This window comes from Panthera tigris, chromosome B3 (assembly GCF_018350195.1).
Source record: "Panthera tigris isolate Pti1 chromosome B3, P.tigris_Pti1_mat1.1, whole genome shotgun sequence".
In the NCBI taxonomy this organism is placed as follows: Eukaryota; Metazoa; Chordata; class Mammalia; order Carnivora; family Felidae; genus Panthera; species Panthera tigris.
The window spans coordinates 58,455,817-58,470,506 of record NC_056665.1 but is presented as its reverse complement, the minus strand read 5'-3'; the positions used below and the strand labels follow the sequence as shown (position 1 = coordinate 58,470,506).

Below are 14,690 nucleotides of genomic sequence, written 5' to 3'. Positions count from 1 at the left end.
TCTCTCTCTGTCTCAAAAATAAATAAACGTTAAAAAAAAAAAATTAAAAAAAAAATAATTTTTTTAAAAACTTAGGGGTGACTGATGGCTCAGTCGGTTGAGCATCCTACTTTTTTCTTTAAAATTTAAAAAAAAATTTTATTTATTTTTGAGAGAGAGAGACAGAGACCAAGCGGGGGAGGGGCAGAGAGAAAGGGGGACAGGATCCCAAGCAGGCTCTACATGTACAGCAGAGAGCCCAATGTGGGGCTTGAACATACGAACCACGAGATCATGACCTGAGCCACCCAGGCGCCCCTCTTTAATTTTTTTTAATGTTTATTTATTTTTGAGAAAGAGATGGCATGGGTGGGGGAGGGACACAGAGAAAGGGAGACACAAAATCTGAAGCAGGCTCCAGGCTCTGAGCTGTCAGCACAGAGTTTAATATGGGGTTCAAACTCACGTGACCTGAGCTGAAGTCGGACACTTAACCAAGGACACTTAACCGACTGAGCCATTCAGGTGCCCCAGCATCTGACTTTTGATTTCAGCTCAGGTCAGGATCCCAGGGTCCTGGGATGGAGCCCCATGTCTGACTATGTGCTGAGTGTGGAGCCTGCTTGAGATTCTTTCTCTCCCTCTACCCCTCTCCCCTGTTCACGTGCACTCTTTCTCTGTAAAATTTTTTTTAAAAAATCATTTTTAATTAAAAATTTTTTTAATCAACTTTGCCTTAGAATCTGCTCTTGATTAGGGATGAGTTGGGGTGGGTATATCCTAAAGGCTCTAGAAAATGCATGATGGGCTAAAGAATGTAGCCTGTGGTTACACTAAAATGGTTCAGGGTGGATTCATGAGAGCCTCAGGTTTGTTTGAGAGTAGGATGTGGTGGGATCATTTACTAGACAAAAGAGTAGAGTAAAATATTGAGGTCAGGTTTGAGTGTAAGATGTCTCTAGGACACAACATCAAGGTGTCTTTGAGAAATTACCTTGGTTTTAGGGATCGGGGGTGCAGGGTTGATTTTTTGGAGCTGGAAATGTAAGTTCAGGAGTCATTTGCTTCTCTACTGGGCAGTACTTCACCTCCTCCCCACAAGGCATTTGGGAATGGGGAGAGGGTTTGTCACAGTAACTGAGGGACAGACTTCATAGAGTTAACAGCACTGCCCTGTTGGAGGAGTCAACATGGTGGAGAAGTAGGGGGACCCGAAGTTCCCTCATTCTCAAATATAGCACTGTCCTGCTCAACAAAATATTATTGCCTTGCCCAAAGTAGCACCCTAGTGGGAAATTGTAGCTGGATGAACTTGCCTAGGCTGAGTAGGACATGTAGAGTGAGAAAGCAAATGGAGGACACTACCCTGGAGAGAGCCTCACACTCATGGGAAAAGGCAGAAAGCTGTCCGCTGAGAAGAGTGACCAGGGATGCCTATGCTGCCTCAGATACCTGCAATGCAACACAGACCTTCCTGGCCCCTCACCACTCCCTCCAGAGAAGGACCCCCTTCCCCTACTTCCATAGACTATCTTTACTCTTCCACCCCCTTCTGTAAGGTGAATAGGTAATTAGATTGGGACTGGGGATTGGTACTGTTAGTAAACCAGAAAGCAACAAGGAGGACCAGTCCTGGGGCACCTTGGGAGGGAACACCAGTTTTTCTTTCTGTGGGAGAACCAAAATGAAATCCAAGAGTTCCTGGGCAGAGCAGGCTGTGGCCATTTTGTCCGACCAGGCTCAGGGTCCACTGATAGAAAGAAAGGGCTGTGCCTCAGGAACTCATGTGAAGGGAGCTGTCTGGGGGGAGGCCAATTTCTAAAATCTGTAGCAGGATTTGGAAGGGTTCTGAAGCAGGAAGCAAGGGCTCGACCCTTCCCAGTGCTGCCATCCCACTTCAGGACAGCCCAGAGACCAGCCAGCAGCCATGGCTGGGCTTCTGTGGGGGAAATTTAACCTGGGCCACTTGAAACTCCTGCCATCTTCCACCTGCTGGGAAGGAAACAGAACAATTAGCCATTTTCCTGCTTATGGAGAAGGCTGGATTCCCTTTTCTTTCTTGATGCTGTGGCCGCAGGGAAGGAAAAATTAAATTCCTTGCCTGTTATGTAGCTAGTGATGACCTCAACCACAGCAAGGGAAAGGCCAAGGCAGCTTCAGTGCTCCCTGACCTGGGGATTCAGGCCTCCATGGTGCCTGGGCTCCAGGCATTTTGTAAGTTGCATGGTAAATCAGAGAGAGAGAGAGAGAGAGTATGTTCACCTAAACACACACACACACACACACACACACACACACACATACATACATACACATAGACACAAGCACACACACATATACACTGACTGGTGGTTTTCATTTATAATGAGAAAAACAAAAATGTGAGGTAACAAAAAAAGACTGACTTTTCCCTCCCTATTTTAAATAGAGAAGGGAGCAAGGGAGAGGCAGCCAAGCTGATGCATAAAGAGGCAAACAGCCTGTCAGCAAAAAGTGTCAGCTCACTGAGGTCCTCTTAAAAAGGAAACAGTAATAAGGTCACGAGCCAGGTTGAGGCCCCGAGTGGGATTTAGTGCCAGCTCTGCTGTTTATAGTTGTGTGATTCACCAAATTACTTTCTGCTTCAGTTTCCCATCTGTATAATGGGGATGACAGTAGTTCTCATCTCTGGGGTGTGTGGGGACTAGATGATGTCAGGGAGCAAGACTTCTTGTCTCCTCAAAGGTCCTAGCTGGACTAAGAATCAAATTGACACAAGACAGATTAACAGGAGAAAATAAAATTTAATAGCATGTGTCCAGAGAATCCATACAGACAATGGAAATTCCAAAGACAGTCAGGCAAAATGAGGTATATGTGTCATTCTGAACCAAGGAGAAAGGGGATAGGGGCTTGGGACTTCAAAGGGAATGAATGTAATTCACAGAAAAATGAAAAAGTAAATGTTTGGTAAATAAATGTTTGCCCTGCCCTATAGATAGATGGCTCAGATAAAGTTTATCTCTGGTAATAGATAGCCCTTACTCTGTAAAGACCCTCTAATTTATTAATTAATTTATTTATTTTAATGTTTATTTTTGAGAGAGCTCGAGCTGGGGAGGGACAGAGAGAGGGGGACAGAGGATCTGAACCTGGCTTCTCACTGACAGCAGAGAGCCCGGTGTGGGGATCAAATCCACGAACCCTGAGATCATGATCTGAGCCAAAGTCCGATGCTCAACCAACTGAGGCACCCAGGCACCCAAGAGTCTCCAATTTAGATTGTTCTTTGTATTTAAGAGAGGGGCAAACGTTTCTCCTGAGCCCACAGGATCTCGATTCCCTTCAGCTCAAAATAATCCCACATATGCCAAAATGGCCCACCTTGGGGCAGGACCATTACAGTGGGATGGTGCTGTAAAAGACCCAGCCTTATGGAGCTCGAGTCCTGCATCAGATGCCCTACACATCTCAGCATAAAAAGAGATGAGACCAAGACCTACAAATGCACGGACAATCTTTTTTTCTTTTTGTGCTATGTGGACAATTTTTAGCCAAATTATAATACATGTGGGCCCAGGAGATAATCTTATATCCATCTGTATTTACCAGTCAAATTACTTTGTGTCTCTCTGGTCAGTCTTGAGAAATCCAGAAGTTGCTTGTGATTGGGAAATGAATTCTCTTTGAGTTACTAGTTCATGAAGTTGAGATATAAAACAGATTAGTTTTTTCCACAGAAGCTGTTTTTGGTGGGGGGAGGAGGGAGGCTTTTTTTTTTTTTTTTTTTTTTTTCATGCTCTAGGTTTCACTTGAAAGGTAAGGGAAACAAAGAGAGAGCATGTTGAGTGCCTACTATATCCCAGGCATACGCTGGGTGCTTTCATGCATTGCTTCACAAACTATCCCGAATGAAGCACCAATTTTATATTTTTAGCCATGAACTGATATGCTTGTATTGCTACATTTTGATGTTACGGCAATGTCAAACGTTGTAAATATTTGTAAATTCTCCCATCAGTTTCTGTAGGTGTTGCATCAATAGTAGACGTAGTACTAGGTCCGTATTGCATCAGGAGTAGTCCACTGCGCGTCCACTTTATCTGCCTTACCCCTGACAGCTCTGCCAGATTTCAGGCACCAGCATCTGGCCAGGGAGAATGGAACAACCCAGCCCCCACATCCAGGAAGCTGAACAGTGAGTTTGGGATAGGGGATAGTCAGATTTTTGTTTTACCATGTAGGGGAGGAAAAATAATTTTCTTCCTGTGCTTCTAGGTTATTGGCTGAGACCCCTTGTAATAAAAGACAGATTTTTAAAAATGTATTATTTTTAAGTTTATTCATTTTTAGGGCGGGCGCGCACGCGTGCGCGCGCACACACACACACACACACACACACACACACACACACACGCACACGAGAGTGGCGGAGGGGCAGAGAGGTTAGGCCGGATCCAAAGCAGGCTCTGGGCTGACTACAGAGCATCTGATGCAGGACTCGAGCTCACGGATCATGACCAGAGCCAAAGTCCGTAAGCCAAGATGCTAACCAACTAAGTCACCCAGGCGCCCCTAAAAGACAGACTAACAAGAGAAAACTAAACAAGTTGTTTTTAAAAAAATTTTTTTAATGTTTATTTATTTTTGAGAGAGGCAGAGAGAGAGAGAGAGACAAACACAATCCGAAGCAGGCTCCAGGCTGTCAGCACAGAGCCCGACCAGGGGCTCGAACCTGTGAGCTGTGAGATCATGACCTGAGCCAAAGTCAGACGCTCAACCGACTGAGCCCCAGTAAACAAATTTTATAACTGTACTTCCTATATGCATGGGAGATATCAGGAAAACTGAATAATTTCCAGAAATGGCCTAAGCCACCATCTTAAATACCATTTCCAGCTAAAGACAAAAGGTCCTAGAGTGAGGGAAACCAGTTATGGCAGGTTTCAGGAAAAAGCACAGTAAACAAGGGTAAGGTTGTTATGCAAATTTAAATCTGTGCCTTCTTCCTAGAAAACTATCTAGAGAGATAGTTATCCTTTTCCTGGAACAGAGAGGGAGACACCCTTACAAATGGAGATTTTCCTTGTCAGCATAAATCTCTTACAAAATTTACATAGTTTTCAGATATTTTCCTATTCAGCTGTTTGTTAAAAATAATCAGCCTAAAATAATTCTTATGCCAAAGAGATAAATTTTGGGATGATAAATTTTCCTCTGGAGGAAAGAACAAGTTAAAGGGAAAATAGTCATTTTAGAATGATGGGTTGATGTTTAATTATAAAGGGCAGAGGAAATGTACCAGTATGGAGCTTAATTAAACATTAATCAGGCCCCATGAAGATGAGTTTTTGCACTTTGAGGAAATGTGTTATACCCTAGATCAAAAGATTTGATTTGAATCTGTACAAATTTTATTTATTTATTTATTTATTTATTTATTTATTTATTTATTTATTTATTTATGAGGTGGGACAGGAGGAGAGGGAGAGAGAGACTTTTTTTTTTTTTTTGAGAGAGACTCTTAAACTGACTGCATGCCCAGTGGGGATCCCAATAGGGGGCTCAATCTCACACTGTGAAATTATGAGCCAAAATTGAGAGTCTACTGCTTAACTGACCCCGGCACCCCTGTAATAATTATTTTTAAAGTAAAATAATTCTATGTCTGTAATATAACACATTGAAAATATCCCATCCTTGCATATGTACTTTACTGTTAAGATTTGTGGGTAAGGACAAGGGGATTATTTAATGCGGGGGCATCAACACTGGCACCTCCAGTGGTCCTGAGCACAATGTCTTTTTCCCTGGTTATTTTTGCCATCAGCTGACAGAGCTAGTATCTATAAGATCACTTTAAAGGGCCTGATAGGCTTCAAGTATCAGCTGGATTACACTGGGAGTTTACTCTGAGTGGGGAAATGCTGGCTACTTAACCCTTTAACACCTGAGCTAGATTTATTAGTCAGAGGCACTGAAAATAGTCTAAAACTCCTTCTGAAAAAGGGAAAATCAGGTAGTAGCAAATAGCCCAAAGAAATACCCCTTCCCTTATTTTAATATTTTAATTAATATTTTAATATTATTATTAAACAATATTATTTAAATTAAATGATATCATAATTTACTATTAAATATTATTAATATTTTAATATTTATTTTAACAATAAAACAAGACCCAAACCAATAAACAACAGGAAATTAAATCCAGCAAATCTGGCCATCTCTGCCAACCGATAGGGAAGGACAGTGCCTTTGTCTGCAGGAGGTCCAGAGGCACAAAGCTAACACATTCCCCTAAAAGCAGCAGGGGCAGTCAACAATACCACAAATAGGATCAGAACATTTTATGTAATAATTCCTAGTACTACTAAGAGAGGTAGTAAAAGCCCTATTCTGAAGGGAAAAGTTAGAATTATGGGTATGGGGGGAAATTTATCTTTCAAAATTGCATGACAAAAATTAAGAAGGAGGAGAAATATGTACTCACAGTATTGGCATCCACTTGATCTTTTAGTGTGGCTGTTAAAGCTGGCAATTTTCTCAATCAGATTGACATTAAGAACACTAATTACTGGAGGAAAAATGTTCAGATTTTGTGAAGTGATATTCAGCTTAATGTTATTTTTTTCAGTGTTTTTTTTATTATTTTTGCAATGCTTATTTTTGGAGAGACCATGTGTACAAGAGTTGGGGAGGGGCAGAGAGAGAGGGAGACAGGATCCAAAGCAGGCTCTGCTGCAAGGGTGTGCTGCTAATTGCAGAGGCTTGCTGAGAACACGGTGGCCAGAACATAGAGAGTTTAGGATTTTACAGGGCCACTGGGCACTTTAAATTGATTTGCATTTTATAAAGATTGTTAGCAGAAGAAGGCTGGTTGGAGCCCTGAGGGCTTGGGCCGGAGAGTGGCTCAGTGGACTTTGGGAGAGTGTTCAACCCTTCTACTTTGACCCCAAGTTTGCCAGGCCTAATGCAGCTAGAACAAAGTCTTTTTTTTTTTTTTTTTTTAACGTTTATTTATTTTTGAGAGGCAGAGCGCAAACAGGGGAGGGGCAGAGAAAGAGGGAGATAACAGAATTTGAAGCAGACTCCAGGCCCTGAGCTGGCAGCACAGAGCCGAGCACAGGGCTCGAACTCATGAACCGTGAATTCATGACCTGATCTGAAGTTGGCTGCTTAACTGACTGAGCCACCCAGGCGCCCCTAGAACAAAGCCGTTTATGACAAAATGGCTAATTAGGAAATCTTTGGATTTTCCTCCCACGCTCAAAACATGCTCAAGGGAAGAGGAAAATTGAGGAGGGAGGGAAGCCAAAATAAGGTCTTCTGCTCTCTCCTGCTCTGTCTGTGCAGGGCAGCCAGACAACAGGTTGTCTGGGTACAGATGGGGGTGGGAGGCGAACGTGGGCTTTGAGGACCTGGGGTGAGGCCAGCCTCTAAGCCCTCAGTCTAAGGCAGGGAGGTTGGCCTAACACCTTCCCACAACTGGTAGAATCAGGCTTAAAACACTAGGCTGGAATCCTATATCACTTTCTCCCAAATTCCAGCCTTTTAAGAAAAGCAGTTCAAGTCTCTTAATACTGATGTGACAAACAAGGGAAATAACCTCTCCCCAAAACAAATTTAAGAAGTAACCCTTTTCAGAAGGAAAAGGACAAGGCTGTCCAGAGCTGGTTCAACCATACTGTGAATTAATTATAGAAAAAATAACTTTGATTCTATTTCTTTTGTAATAAGACCTAACTTATTTACTATGAGCCGGGCACTCTATTTTCTGAATATCCTCATTATACAGAGGAGGAAATTGAAGGCACAAAGAGGTTATGTAACTGCCCCGAGGTCATGCAGCTGGTGGAGGGGAGCCTCAGTTTGCACACAGACATGTTGTTCCAGAGTCTGAGTGCTTCACCCCTGCTCCACACAGGTCAGCTGCCGGAGGGAGAAGGCAACTTCCCTTGATTTCTCCTCATGTTGAGGCTGTTTCTGGAACCCAAGCAAGATGTACTGAGGGTATATGAACTCAGATGTGCAGGTGGAAGTAGAAGATAAGGGGCTATGAGGATATATTTGGGAGAGAAATATTTAGGCTAACTTGAGAAAGTATATTTAGGAAATACAAGATACCATTTAGGATACAAGAAACACCTGGGAGGATTCCATGTTCCCACAGAGTTCTTTTTTTTTTTTTTTCTATTTTTAAATATTTATTTTTGAGAGAGAGAGAGAGACACAGAGTGTGAGTGGTGGGGGGGGGGGGAGGGACAGAGAGAGAGAGAGAGAGAGAGAGAGAGAGAGAGAGAGAGAGAGGCAGGCTTCAGGGTCTGAGCTGTCAGCACAGAGCCCCACATGGGGCTTGAACTCATGAACGGTGAGATCATGACCTGAGCCAAAGGAGGCTGAAGCAACTGAGCCACCCCGGCGCTCCCCCACAGAGTTCTTCATGAAGTACTTCCATGACTTATTCCAGGAGGTGGGAGGAGACCTGGAGGGGATGGAAGGATGTCTGTGATGCATTTCTGACTTGTGAAAAATGCTGGAAAAAACAGTTAACTCCTCCTTATCCCTTTGTTTACTGTTACTCCCAGAAAGGTAAGAAATACTGTTTAGGAAAGCTTGAATATGCATGATAACAAAACTTTGGGAGGATGGAAGGGCAATGAGGATAAAAGGGGAAGTTGAGGGATCTCAGACGGGCTAAGAAATGGGTGAACAAAAGAATATCCTCACCGAAATCTGAGACAGAAAAAGGAGATTAAGTAAACAGAGGACTGTGGCCAGCGTCATACCAAGGAACCACAAACGAGAAGCAAAGTTTTTTCAGTGACCCCGTTGTGATAACTTTCTACAACACGAGCTCTGCAGCCATGCTTAGGATAACATTTACAGACTTAGGGACTGATCTTAACATGGTCTTGTGCTTCTGTGGCATGTCTCCTGCAGAGAGGGGAGTCAGGAGTCAAGCTGAATTGTAAGAGTGGTTAGAGTCAGCAAGAATGAGAATGGAAAAAAAAAGTTGGTTTGCAAGGAGAGGTATTTAAGTTCTCCACCATGTGTGATCTGCTACCAAGGAAAAACCGTGCTGTCAGCACAGCGCCCTCTAGTGTCTCTGAAAGTCACTGCAGCTCTGCGGGGGTGGGATGGCCAAAGTTGGTCAGCTCTGTTAACCTCCAGCATATGTTTACAGTGGTAATCTCTAGTGACTCAGGGCCAACTGTTGGCTTTGAGCTTGATTCTTACCCCTCTCCACCCCTAAATGGGTATTCAGGGCTGGCCTGGTTGGAGGTAAGGATATGAAGAATATGCTGTGGATTTATCTCTTGTTTCTTGAGAAGTTGCCTAACAGTGCCTTTACCGGGAAGGATGGGGTGCTGTTCCATGTTTGAAATAAAGGCCTTACTCTTTAGTTTCAATTAACCTGCAGTTTAAAATCTCACCCAGTATGAGAGAAACAGAACTTTATGTGGCAATCCCTGATGTATAATGTCAGAGATGGGACTTGCAGCTCTGAGCGGTTTTGGTGACAGCCAGCTATCCTGAGTTGCCCATTTTTAGATGGACTCCCTCTCCCCACCCTCCTTCCTTCCTTCCTTTCACAGGTAGCCAGTTTAAGTTATCAAGAGATGAAAAACTGCCTTGAGAAGTGTTTTCCCCACATCAAGCTGCTTTGGATATAGTTCCACCAATTTTATCATAGTGCTGCCATGGGCACATCACTGTGAGGATGAACCGAGGTGATGCATGTGCAGCACTTAGCACAGGACCTGGTAGAAAAAAGTTGGTCAATGTTAGCTAATCAGCATTAGCAATTGTCTCTTTGGACTTGGTTCCACTGGGGGCAAGGAATTCAAATTAGCATCAAGCTATTTCAACAGAAAGGTTGGTAATCTGAGTTGAGTGAGAACCACAGAACTTCCTTGGTGTCCGTCATGGACAGTGGTTACATAACAAGAACAAACCTCTCTCCCTCCCCTCCATGTTTGAGGCAGTACACTGTACCTGGTGACTGAAGAGATTGAAGGCATGGTCTTTGGCATCGAGGTTATTTTGTTAGCAAAATAGCTTGGGTGTCATTTATTGCTACCCTATTAAAGCATCTGGGGGAGGCTTTCTGAAGGGGGCAAGCTTTGAGCAGTGCCCCTCCCAGACAGAGCACTGTGCATGGGGCCCAGCCCCAACATTGTCATCACCTGTCTGGCTGCTTCTTGCATCACCCTGGAAGGAGAAAAGGCATCTTCTACCCCTGGAGTGCAGTGTGGGATGCAGTGAGGCAGTTGGGGAATCAGGTTTAGTCCTGGTTTATCCACTCTGTGGTGGTATGGCTTTGGCCAAGTTATTTAACTTCCCAGCCTCAGGTTTCTCATCTACAAACTGTGGGCCATGTGCCATGATGTGTGTGAAGCCAGAATGTTGTCTGGCACATAGTTGGTACAGTGAACATTTTACATTCCTTCCTCTTCTTGGCTGCCTTCAAAGAATTCATAAAATGAACACTTGGATTTAGCCACTCACTGTCCTTCCTTCTTGTCACCAGGAATTTCCTAGCTAGTTAGCAATGGGAAGAAATGTTGGTTAATGTTAATGTTAATAATAATAATAATAACTAATAATAGCTGTGAATGCCAGAATAGCTCAGATTGGGGTTTTTTTGTTTGTTTGTTTTTGTTTTTGAGAGAGAGAGTGCAGATGAGTAAGGCGCAGAGAGGGAGACGGAGAGAGAAGCTAGGCTCACCAGAGGCAGGGCACAAGCTCACCTAATTCAGGGCTCCAACTCACAAACCATGAGACCGTGACCTGAGCCGAAATCAAATGCTCAAGCAACTGAGCCACCCAGATGCCCTAGATTGCTTGTTGAACCTGGAGAGTAGTCAAAATGCAGGTCCTGTGTGTTCCCAAAGGGCATCTGAAAGTCCACATGGGAGGTTTCAGAAGAGAGGACCAAGCAGTGGTCCGTGTGCTGATGTAAAGGTACGAGTAGAGATCAAAACCCTCACATAGAATTACCACATACCCTATCCTTTCCCTATGAGTTTCCCAGACCAAACAAATCTGTATCTTAAGAATGTGGTTTTTGAGGAGGGCAGGATCTGATAGGAAGACAGCCCAAACATCCTTTCTGCCTAGGGGAGCATATATACTTTTTATTAGTCCAGGGTAAATTGCATCCGTGGGTGGGGTGAGGTCAGCAGTTAGAGTCAGCACTATCTAGTGTGTCCCCTCAGGCATTCACCCGGTAGCAGTGTGGTCTGAACCTGTGTTAATTCTAAGAAGAAGCATTTGAATGAAACTCCACATTAATTAAATAGTTGAGGGGCACCTGGGTGGCTCAGCCAGTTAAGTGTCCAACTCTTGATTTCGGTTCAGGTCTTGATCTCAGGGTCATGAGTTCAAGCCTCATGTTGGGCTCTACAGTGAGTGTGAAGCCTACTTTAAAAAAAAGTTGAAAATGTTCATAAGGGAAAGTTATTGTGCATACTAAATGGTTTTTCTATTTTATTTCCTTTAGGAGAACTATCCGATCCCTGAACCAGGACCAAATGGTAGGTCCTTGGGACACTTGACTTACTTCTTATTATTTACACTGGAGACACCTGTGCATTGTTCCCTTACCCCCCCCTTTTCCTTCTGTTTATTACTTTACCTCCAATTGAAAACTGTGTTTTTGTTAGGCTGTAAACCCAGTCTGTTATTCACAGCATGACTGGATAGGTTCAACTTGACTCCTACATGAAATAAAAACAGTGATAGAACCAGAAGAGTTACCACATCAGACTGCTGACTTGTCCCAGAGTTTTTGACATTAAATGTCTTCAATTTCTGGACAAAAAGGCAGAGTTGTTCCTTGTTTGACCTAACAACAGAGGTAGGTTAGTTACTCTCTCTATATAAGCTGCCATTTGGGTGGCCAAATCCTGTCCTAACCCTAACCCTTACCCAAGTTTGGAAAATGAGGAAGTCCACAGAACTTAATCTCTTAGTTAGAAAAGAGAGCGTCATTGGAAGAAGACTAGGACTTTCTGTCCAGTGGGGGTGGGAGGGGGTGTATGGAGCAACACCCCACGGTCATAATCAACTAAGCACAGACACCGGGTGAGTACTCTGGGGCAGGGTTCCTGCCACCTTTGTTCCAGTCTTCCGGCCTCTCACCAGGTGAGCCTGTGAGGCCCAGCTGATATGCACATTTCCTTGAGTGGTGTCTGTACCTGGGGAAGTCATGCCGCCCTGTTGGCTTGGGCAAGATACCTGCTGACAGTTTTTCAATCCCTCTCGTCCCCTGAGTCCCACTTCATAATGTGCAGGACTCTGTGGTGAGGCTGAGAGCAAGGGGGAGAGTGTCTATAGATAGCTCATCCCAGCACCCAGCCACTCAGGTGTCCTTTCTGTCCTTGAGTTGGGGATGTGCTTTCCCACCTTTCCCCAGAGCTGTAGCTTCCGTGTGAACATCAGATTGAAGGCAACTTTCCTGGAATCTCAAGAGCTTTGCTACTCAAAGGTCAGCTGCATTGTTGATTTATAGTGATAAGAATACAGATAATAGCTGTTTCTATCAGTGTTTAACAGGTAATGTATATTTAGGGCTTAAGTGTTTTCACCAAGATACGGTGTTTCAGAGACATGAAAGAGCACCTCACTGTGTCCTGAAAAGTTAGTATGGATTCTAGAAGCACCCAAACAAGGGCTGTCTTGGACCCAAAGGACCCTGGTACTGTTTCTCTGATACAACATTCTGCTTTTTCTTTCTCATCTCTTGCTGCCCTTGATTGGATGGGGAAATAATAGCAAATTTCAGCTAGCATTTCTAGCAAGTGAAATTTAATCTCTTATTATAAATTGGTAGAGAGGAAACTCTGAGATCATTTTCTCTACCTTTGATCTCAGTATTCACCCTGCCATTTCTTACTCTGTCACCAAGGCCAAGGACAGAGAAGATTCTACAGAATCACACCTGTGGATCACCCGTGATGTGTGGCAAGGGCAGGGTGTGCAATACCTGCATGCATAGCAGAGCTTTAGGTCTCTTTGTCTTTCTAAGGCAGAGCTTTTTCTGAGGGAGATACTTGCAACGTGCTCACCTTAGTCAGACTGGGCCAGTAATCCTTTCGTGTTTGTTTTGCAGAGGGGCTCAGTAGCATCATTATTTCCAATTTGGAAAACTGACAACAACAATACCAACACATCTCACTTTATTCAAACCTGCGAAGGGGAAATACCAGTTGAAATCTCTGGGTGGTTTAAATTAAATCTGCACTTTTAAACAGAACAACAGGCATGCAGAACGCAGCCAGATAGCTCACAAAGTGTTGCCAAGCCTAGATTTTGCCAGCCTTCCTCTCAGGAATTGTTAAGATTCAGGCGTAGCATATTGTCTAGAAACAGTTTTCTCCTCGAAAACAGTTTTTTCCCTTACATGGTTGATACATTTCTTCCCATTAATAATATCTTATTTGTGCAGTGGATTAGAGTTCTCCAGAGAAGCAGAACCAAGAAAGAGAGAGGAGAAAGAGAGATTGAGCATATAGATTTGTTTATATATAGGTTTATTATATATGTATGTGGAGAGAGGGCTGGAAGAGATTTATCTTCATTGGCTCATGTGATTGTGAGGACTGGCAAATCTGAAATTTGTAGGGCTGACCAGCATGCTGGAAATTCAGGTCAAAGTTGATGTTTCAGTCTTGGGGAATTCCTTCTTCAGGAAATCTCAATCTTCTCCTAGGGCCCTCAACTGATTGGATGAGGACCACCCACATTAGGTGGAGTAATCTGCTTTACTTTTTATAATTTACTTATTGAGTCAGTAGACTCCAATGTTAATTACATCTAAAAAATAGCCTCACGGCAACATCTTCTGTTTGACCAAACAGCTGGGCACCACAGCCTAGCTGAGCTGACACATAGCATTAACCCTCAAAAGCAGTTATTTTGCTCTGTGGAAGCTTTTCCTGGCTTGTAAGCCTTCATTAGTGTTGCTGTTTAGCTTGTTTCCCTCTGTGGTTGTATCTGGCCTTTGAAACCAAACCCTCTTCCTGTCCAGAGGGGAAGTATGGTGGTGCCTCAGGCTGCAGGGAGGATGGTTCATTCCCTCACTTGTTTTCTCCTTCCTTTTATCAGAAGTGCTGCTGAGGATGCATTCAGTTGGAATCTGCGGCTCAGATGTCCACTACTGGCAGCATGGTCGAATTGGGGATTTTATTGTGAAGAAGCCAATGGTGCTGGGGCATGAAGCTTCAGGAACAGTTGTAAAAGTGGGATCATTGGTAAAGCACCTAAAGCCAGGTCAGCAAAACCCTTCAACTCACTGTTTTATTTATCCCTCAACATAAATAAATATTTGTGTGCACTTTCTTGGGGCCAGGCCCTCTGTTAAACCCTGGGGTTACAGCAGTGAATAAGACAGTCTTCAATTTCTACACACATGGATCTTACCTTCCACAGAGGAAGACGGGCCTGGAACACACATACAGTTCCTTAAATACAGTTGTGTTGAGGCCAACAGAGAAGAAAAGGTGACCAGGGTGTTCTAACCAGATCCCTGGCTCCTTGAAGGGAGGAACAGTTAATCCAACACCTGAAGGCAACCAAGGAATAAACCAGTTAAAGGGGTGGGGGAAACATTCCAGGCATAGGAACCACAAACTGTCTCCACATGCTGAGAACCAGGGCCTTTGGTACAGTCGCTGATCTTATTGGACGACTGGAAAACTGTCAATATTTTTCTAGATTTGCTTAAT

General features: G+C 43.6%; 1 protein-coding gene across 2 annotated transcripts in view; it reads left to right on the top strand.

Annotated features, from left to right (window-relative positions):
* The window catches only part of SORD (sorbitol dehydrogenase), a 35,368-nt gene that overhangs the window by 2,405 nt on the left and 18,273 nt on the right, over positions 1-14,690 (top strand). The window contains exons 1-3 of one of the 2 annotated variants that reach the window (XM_042988972.1): positions 4,106-4,156; positions 11,465-11,498; positions 14,071-14,235. In XM_042988972.1, coding sequence (XP_042844906.1) covers positions 14,085-14,235 — 151 coding nt within the window. In that variant the 5' untranslated portion in view covers positions 4,106-4,156; positions 11,465-11,498; positions 14,071-14,084. Of the gene's footprint in view, positions 1-4,105; positions 4,157-11,464; positions 11,499-14,070; positions 14,236-14,690 lie in introns of those variants that run through there. The other variant, XM_007081762.3, reaches the window with a different exon arrangement.